Source organism: Vigna umbellata, chromosome 3 (assembly GCF_029865625.1).
Source record: "Vigna umbellata cultivar VRB3 chromosome 3, Vumbellata_1.0, whole genome shotgun sequence".
Classification (NCBI taxonomy): Eukaryota; Viridiplantae; Streptophyta; class Magnoliopsida; order Fabales; family Fabaceae; genus Vigna; species Vigna umbellata.
The window spans coordinates 17,377,904-17,386,241 of NC_142167.1; the positions used below are offsets into that span (position 1 = coordinate 17,377,904).

Consider the following 8,338-nt stretch of genomic DNA (forward strand, 5'->3'; position numbering starts at 1 on the left):
AGACCTAAGACCACTTTTAATTTAAAACCATAAAACTTAATGTTTGTAGATTTTGTTTTTCTTATATATCACTCAATTATTTATTTATTTATTCTCACTATGACACATTTAACTATTATTTGAACTCTTAATATACTTCTTTAGCACATGTTTGATTGCTTTTGCATACTATAATGTATTAAATTACAAGTTGCATTAAGATCTTTTACGGAGAATCAGGTATATACTACGTTCTGCATATTTTGGGTGGCTGCTTGTATTCTACTGCTAGAGATGCAGAATTGTTGCACATTGATTTGTTTGAGAAGATAGAATAGAATGTGAAAATATTTAAGGCGTAAATTTGGTTAAGATTATGTGGATTTTCGTATATTACATAAATGTTTTTTTTTATCATGTTATCTAATTTAATCTAACAATCAAAATTTACGTATAGCTCCTTCTATACGGATCACGGAGCTAACTTGAAGTTGTGTTGCATCTAACAACATTCTTATTTTACCTGTAATATGTTTCAAATCTATTAAGATCACAATGTTAATGCATTGGATGATTGTGTTCACCCCAGCAAAGAATATTATGTAATGTTAATAACTCTCGAATTAAATAAATTGAGATGTTTAATTTACCATTTTCTAAACACCCTGCCATCAAATTGTTTTCTTTTTCACTCAATGAATTTTCATGGAAGGTTTGAGATGCAACAAAAGCATGTCGAAATCATATAGGGTGTGTTCTTTTTGATGGATTTGAGGGAGATGATTTGGGGAGATGATTTGAATGGATTTGAGTGAATTTGAGGGTAATTTTTTTGTTGTTTTTTGAGTGGATTTGTGGGTAATTGAGAGTGAATTTGAGGGTAAAGTTTGTGAGAATTAGTGTAGGATTTGATTGATGTGACAGATTTAAAAAATTAGTTTAATTGGTAGAAATTAAAGATTACCAAAATGTCCCTAGCTATTAAAGTAATATAAAATGTTAATTTTTAATGTTATATTTAAATGTATAAATGTTAATAAAGAGAGGAAATTAATTAATAATAATTAAAATTAATTTTAAAATATTAAAAAAATTATAATGTAGTAAAATAAAGTATTAATGTTATATTTAATTTTAGAAATGTTTATAAAAAAAATTAAAATTAATTATTAAAATGTAAAATAATAATAATAATAATAATAATAATAATAATAATAATAATAATTATTATTATTATTATTATTATTATTATTATTATTATTATTATATTATTATTATTGATTATTATTAATAAAAATATGTAACCTGTGAAATACCCCAATACCCACAACGGACCCCACCTGGGATCCCTTCCCTGCCAAGAGTTCAACTTTCTCCTCTTCCCTATGAGCAACCCCTCATTCCCATCTGTGTTCCAGAAATCGACCCCGCTCTTAGCCACCTGAATCCCAAACCAGATGTCCCAAAATGGAGGTGAAATTATATAATAATTATAGGGCAAACAAGACTTTTTGCACTTCATCCCTTCAAATCTCCGCACATCTCCGGGTGATGAAAAAGGTATACATCCCGCAAATCCCTTCCAATCCGTCTTTGCATTTCTTTTGAAACGAACACAACACTGAACTCAATTCCTCGCTTACAAAACTTCGTAAACAGTGAAATCTGTTCAAACGAACAGAGCGATAATAATCCAATGTCAGTTGACATCAACAGTAGATGTATCCATGTGGAACCAAACTGTATTAAAAAAAATTATATATTACTGTTTTTTTTTCCTTCTTTCTCTTTCCAAAATAAAAAATAAACGAATTTGTAATTTGTGTGGAAATACATTCGAACACTATTTACAGAGTTTTGACCGCTCTAGTTGATTGCTATAAGGGGAAGTCTGGAATCCCTTACAGATTGTGCAGCTTCATATGCCCCAATGTATCTAACGTCACCATTTGCATGTTTTGAAGATTTAGAATCCCCGAATGATTTCAGTAGTTCCTCAAATGGTGGGGTCCTTAGTTCTTCTATGGACGAAACACTGGGCAGATTGAAGGGTCTCTTTTTGGGTGTTGAACAGGATGGTTCATCTACCTGTATTTCATGTAGCAGTTTAAACACAATATTAGAATCCACAAGACATGCCACACACAAGGATGCCACACACAAGGATTTTTCGTTACCAGAATCTATACGTATATGCATACTAAGTGGTACTTGAAGTCCCTTACCACGTATTCACTGAGAAGACATTTCCCTGCATTTTCAGTTATCTCTACGATTCTATGGTAATGACCACCATTCAATTCTCTCAAGTCACCACAGCATGGGATAATCCTAGAGTTTATATTACCACAGGCGTCGCGATCAAGTTGCAATGAATCTGGCAAGCATAAATAATTTGTCAAGTGACATTTGTGGCATAATCTACCAAGGTATTTTGTGGTGCATAGCATAGCAGAGATATGAACGCTAGTACTTACGTTCAATGGAAGATTTAATATCCTTGTTTGCTATTTCTGCATCTTCAAGAGTAGTTGACGCAGCACCTGAGAATCGGGCTCGTACGAGATTATTAGCTTCCATTCCTCCCCTGTTCGAAAGCAGTGTAAAAAAAATTAGCAGATAAAAAAACTTAGTGACAGTTTTGATCTTAGCAAGGAATGAAAAATCTACCGAATAATAGTGTCAACAGAAGCAGCATTTCTCTTCTCTTGACTAAGTATGCATTCTTGAGCATTTCTCCATTGTTGTGCGCCTAGTTCGGCTTTCTTGCGGCTGTGCAATTGTTTGGTTAGGGTAGGTGCTCAGTGAATACAAGAGAATAGTAAGAACAAAATATCCATATTCCATACCAGTGCTGGAGAACCTTCACAAGGTCATTCTTTCCAGATTCTACCGCTGAAGTATCCTCATGATAGTTGGACTCCGATTTTTCCATGTGACTTTTCCATTGTGCTTTAATAGAAGAAGTGGAATCTTGCATGGTTAATGTTTCTTGCCTAAGCTTACTGATTTTAGTGTTTGCACTCTCTCGGAGATCATTAACTGCCATTTGGACCTAACAAGCAAATAAAGATGGTAAGAAACTGCAGTCAGGTAGTAACGGAAGCTAGCGTAAGGAAGATTAGACTGTCTAAAAGAAACCGCTACCAGTTTTTTCTTCCTAGAACTAGAGCTAGCAAGCATTTCTGCCACTTTCTCCAACATTTGTTTTTCTTCAAATGCAGTACATTCCTACACCCAATAAATAATAAGAGACGCGTAAATGTTAAAAGGCAAAGGAGTATTAAGAAATTTCCAATCGTGATTTGTGCAAATTCCGCAAAAGAAGGGCACTTTCAGTCACCTCAAACTTCTTTTGAAGTTCGTACAATTTCTGGTCATTGGTACATTGTGATTCTTCCACAATTTGGATCAAATTGGATGCATGCATGTGTAATGTCTCAAAGAAGTTCATAGTTATTTTAGATACCGCACGTGTATTCTCGACTGCTCTGGCATGTGCCTGCATTCAATAAATAGAATTTAACATCTCTAACTCTGAAGTTCACCCAACATACAAGAAATCACGCACCGCTTCCTGTTGTCGAGCATAATCAGTTAACTTGGCCTCTTGCTTTTGGAGACTAGTTTGAAGATCCTTCAGTAATGAATCAGCTTCTAATGCAATTCCTTTAAACAGCTGAAGAACAAAAAATATAGTAAATGCACCAAGAAACTCACGTTGAATCAATCAACTTATAAAGTGTCAGACACTTACATCCTCCAAGGCGGATGAATGCTTGGCTACTTCAGAATTCAACTCTCCAAATTTTAACTGGTTATTTCCTTTAAGCTCCTCAGCTAAATTGTCCAAAACTCTAATGCCGGAACCATACATATTTTTTAGTTTTCCTACCTGTACTCTAAGATTTTCAATAGCCTGAAAGAGGGAAACAATAACAAGTTTGTTAATCTGATAAGAAAAATAACAAGCATCATTGCAAATGGAAACCCACCTCTGCCTTTGTTGATACGAAAGAGTGCATATCTTGTTCCATTGCCTTCAGTTGCTGCTCTTGTTGCATTACAGATGCTGCAACAGCCTTGTGCAGATCTTCTAGCTGTTGAGCTAACTGAGACTGGAATTTCTGGATAAGTAATCTGTTTCCTTCTGCAATTTTATCCTTCCGTTCTAAAGTTTAAAAACAACCATTTATGTGATGTCAAGTTATTCCCTCTAATTGGGGCCCAATAAAACTACCAGTTGAAAAATGATTCTAACCAATTGTAGAAAACAGGTTCGACACATCGGATGCAGCATTCTTAAGATCAGATCGTAGCTCAATTGCCTGCTCCACGAGTGTTTTTTCTGGAAGATGCAGAGAACGGAGAAAAATCACACGTTGGAATGAGGAGAAAATGATTTTGATCAACCAACCAAAAAAAAGTATGGTAAGGGTATATTCAAACAGCTGGTTGATACAGAATAGGAGTTACAATTAACTTCACTAACCAGATTTCAGTAGATTAAATATTAGAAATTCCTTTTCCTTAATTGTTGCATTTGCTTGTGTGTGCTTTTCCTCAAGTTCAAATAATGACTGCTCAGTTTCTTCAAGACTTTTCTGAGATAATATGAACCATAAGTAAATTTAATTCTTGAACCAGATCAGAAGTTCAAAATAAAGAAAAATCAGTTAGTGTACAGCCATCTCTTGTCAACGTTTTTTACCTCAGTTTTTTGTAGTTTATCACTTAGCTCGACTGTCAAAAGTTGCTGACGATCGTAGAGTTCTTGAAGTTCCATCAGTTGCTGCTCACAAGTAATGAGATGCTTTTCAATATTCAAGTGACTATACCTATATTGTAATAATTTACGACCGAAAATACCTTATCCTTGGACTCTGCTTCTTGTTCCATGCGTTCTATCTTTTCAACCATGGCCTATAGAATATACAGTTTTAGCAATAGTAATGTCTCAAAAGCATAATTTTATTCCCTATTCTAATTAAGACACGGTCAGAGAAACCTTCTTCTCCGCTTCTTCTTGAAGATGACGGTCACGCGGTATATAAATTCCATTCTTCTCTCTTGCAGCATACACCTCTGCAAACCACATAAATAATAATAAAAAAAAAAAAAGCCAGCACAGAACTATGACATAAAAAGTAGTTTATTAACATGGTGCAAATTTCTCTGTTTAGAGAAAACTGAAGGAGGGACAATGCAAGGTGACTAACAAAATATTTGTAAACGCAGGACAACCTTGCTTCAGCCTGTCAATTTCAGAATACAGATCCTTAATGAGTGCAGATTTAACCATCTTCTGATTGATCTGACAAAGTATTGAACTCCAAACTATTAGATATGTTGCATTGCGGATCTGTGATAAGAAACAAAAAAGCATTGTAAGGTTTATAAAGAAAAGTAGGAACAATGAAAATCACCTCTGGTTTGTTCTTGATATTTTTGGCACGGTGTGCATAATCCAAGGTACTAAGAGTTTCGTCCAGACAGTGAATAGAAGGTGATATTGTAGCAACGATGCACGTCTTGGTTTTACCGCCCAAGGAATCCCTTAACAATCTTGTTAATTTGCTATCCCTGGTATGATGGGACAACTTGATAATACAAAAGCATTTTTTTCTCCGGGTTTGAAAATAGAATCAAAAGATGCAAACGAGAGATAGCCAGAACGTTAGTCACTCTTACCTATAAGGAACATGACCTGAATGCTCCACTAAAGCATTAATCACTCGACCTAGAGTAAGCAAGCTTTTATTTATCTCCCCAGCTTCCCTTGCTCTTCCCTGCGAGTATTTTCTCACAAGTGAAGCTCAAAAAGGCAATACCATTTTACTCTTGTCAGAAAAATGTCAAGAAAAAATAAAAGTGACCTAAAGATAATATCAGAATTGAAGATGACTAAATAGACGAGGGGTACTTTTTCCAATATTAATATTCTATCAGATTAGTAAAGCTGTCTACTGTTCCAAATTATATCATTTGAATGGACACTGCCCAAAATAAATGCCATAATCATTTCATACCTCTCTTGCACCCGAACGTGAAATATTCTCAGAGCCTGCAAGATCCACAAGGTTTAGCTTTCCACATTTAATCATTTCTTCACCCTCTGGAGTACACTCCTTAATGTGAATTGTGATAGAAAATATGGAGTGGGAGCGACTGCTTTGTTTGTTCAGAAGAGTCTCAGCTGTTCGCCTTTTCGCAGAGCCCTTTTCCAATATCTTATAAATTTCATTTGCAGTGCAAACAACCTCTTCCTCTAAACCTCTAACAAAAACTCCCCCCTTTCCATCCTCCATGAGAGCTATTGGTTTCTTAGATTTATCATCCACAAATTTTAAAGTCTCCTCAAGGGCCAAAAGATCAGTTATCTCCTCGTTGTAAAGTTCTAGAAACGTTACTTTCATGCTATACTCGGCAGTCTGAGATTCTAATATATCAAAAATCTGCTTCACAGCTCTTGGGATGACACCAGCATCACTGGGAAACTCTCCATTCTACATAACCAAAAACATAGAAAGGAACAGATTCAGCTCAAAGCAACAAGACATACTATAAAAAGCTATGCAAACAAAAAAAGATTACCTTTTTTCTTGCACCTCCTTCCATTGTGTACGTCTTCCCTGTCCCTGTTTGACCGTAAGCAAAAATGGTGCAGTTATAGCCTTCAAGCACTTCATTCACAATAGGAGACATGGCCTGCTCAAACAGTTCTTTCTGCTTGGAGTTCGGACCAAAAACCTATTTTATAAGAAACAGAATCCCGATGAATGCACGATTTCAAGTGAAGAATCCACAAATAAAAAGATAAAAAAAGAGTAATAGTTTGTTGCCATGACTATTATTTATGATGGATAGAGAACGAGGCAAGTGACTACTACTCGATCAGTTCAAGAATATAAATACTTTCACCAGCACGAACAATTCATAAAATCCACAGAGTAATCCACACTCCAAACAATAAAACCAGTAACTCCTCGAAGTATGCATTACCAAAAAAGTCATCATATAAAAAAGCAAAACGCGAAAAAACCTTATCAAATGCGAAGGTTCTGTCGATCTGTTTGTTGGCTATACTCTGCACAGCCGAAACCTCTCTTCTACCTTCGTTACACGAAATCACGATCGGCGTGTTCAACCTCGCTTCATCTTCACCCAACGGCCTGAACAAAAGCAGAAGCAAAATAAATTCCATCAGCGACTTTCAACGAGTCATGCACAAACCGAACTCAATGAAGTGAAAATCGGAGTTGGACTCAGCGACCTGCATCGAACGAGAACCTGCACATTGACGCCTTTGTCCTTATCGGACTTGCTGTGACCACTGGAACTAGAATCCGCAGGTCGCAGATCTCGCGCCAGCTTGTCGCCTGAGCGCGCCGTATGCGACGGCGATAACGGCACCAATCCTCCTCTTCTCTGCTGAAGCTCCATTGCACCTAACAAATTCGAAGTTGAAACCTCGTTGAAGAATTGAAATCGGAAGCAATGGAAGAACAAAATGTGTGGTGTGGAGGAGTGTGAAACTGAAATCCAAAAGAAGAATAATGGTTATCTTAGAATGTGCAGTTAGTTAGGTTGTTTTATTCAGATGGAATTTTGCAGTGTCAGAAACTTTATTCTTGAGAGATGAAAAATAATATAATAAGTGAGTGTGTGAGAGAGAAGGAGGGAGTGGTGTCTCTGTTATGGAAGCTGGAAAAAAAGGTAAGACAAAGGGAGAAACTGAAAATGGAAACAGAGAAGAAATGGAAACTGAAAGAGGCGTTACCGTTATGTTGTTACGCGTGGAAAGACGTTTCAAAACAGTAGTACTGTAATCGGAAAATACTGGGCGAGGATAACGGCGTTAAACCTGGGACGTTTATGGCATCACGCGACCGTTACATCCAACACAAAAAAAAAACACAATAATCAAAACCTCTTTAATGATTTTTTTTTAAAAAAAAATTAAAATTTTAACAGTCAACTCACTAGTTCTCTGTTTCTTACTACTACTGTTTAAATTGATGGTTATAATTTACATCGATGATTAAGAAGATATTTAAGTAATTTTTAAGTTATTTATGAATTTCATTATTTTTTATTTAATTTGTTGGTGATTGAATATTTAAAATTTGCTTATAACTTTTTAGTAAGTATTTTTCATTCAATAGGTTAAAATTCATTTAAATAATTGGGAAATGTGTTATCCTTTTATTTAAGTTTTTTATTTACTTCTTTCTATGTAAAAAAAAGAACTATTGAAATTAATTTGAAATGATACTTTAATTAGTTTATACCTATATATTTATGTATAAACAGGATTTATTACTTTGTGTGTACACATTTCTTTTCAATTTTATTTTTT

The 8,338-nt window shown here is 35.2% G+C and overlaps 1 protein-coding gene across 1 annotated transcript; it reads right to left on the bottom strand.

Annotated features, from left to right (window-relative positions):
* Positions 1-1,701: 1,701 nt before the first annotated feature.
* On the bottom strand, positions 1,702-7,680 carry LOC124843732 (kinesin-like protein KIN-5D). Its single transcript, XM_047320542.2, has 22 exons — positions 7,253-7,680; positions 7,022-7,151; positions 6,574-6,729; positions 6,009-6,485; positions 5,671-5,768; positions 5,406-5,562; positions 5,224-5,293; positions 4,988-5,064; positions 4,849-4,902; positions 4,691-4,771; positions 4,472-4,583; positions 4,241-4,327; positions 3,975-4,150; positions 3,737-3,898; positions 3,551-3,658; positions 3,323-3,481; positions 3,127-3,210; positions 2,829-3,034; positions 2,650-2,751; positions 2,457-2,566; positions 2,205-2,356; positions 1,702-2,067 (listed from the first exon to the last, which is right to left on the bottom strand). The coding sequence occupies exons 1-22, from the start codon at positions 7,420-7,422 to the stop codon at positions 1,846-1,848; spliced, it is 3,150 nt and encodes a 1,049-aa protein (XP_047176498.1). The 5' UTR covers positions 7,423-7,680; the 3' UTR covers positions 1,702-1,845.
* Between the last annotated feature and the right edge of the window lie 658 nt (positions 7,681-8,338).

Excerpts from the sequence above, each read along its gene's own strand:
- LOC124843732 (XM_047320542.2), bottom strand. The coding sequence starts at position 7,422 with ATGGAGCTTCAGCAGAGAAGAGGAGGATTGGTGCCGTTATCGCCGTCG. Across the intron at positions 4,903-4,987 it reads AAGAAGAAGCGGAGAAGAAG|GCCATGGTTGAAAAGATAGA; the intron begins GTTTCTCTGACC and ends TATATTCTATAG. Across the intron at positions 4,151-4,240 it reads GAACCTGTTTTCTACAATTG|AACGGAAGGATAAAATTGCA; the intron begins GTTAGAATCATT and ends TTTAAACTTTAG.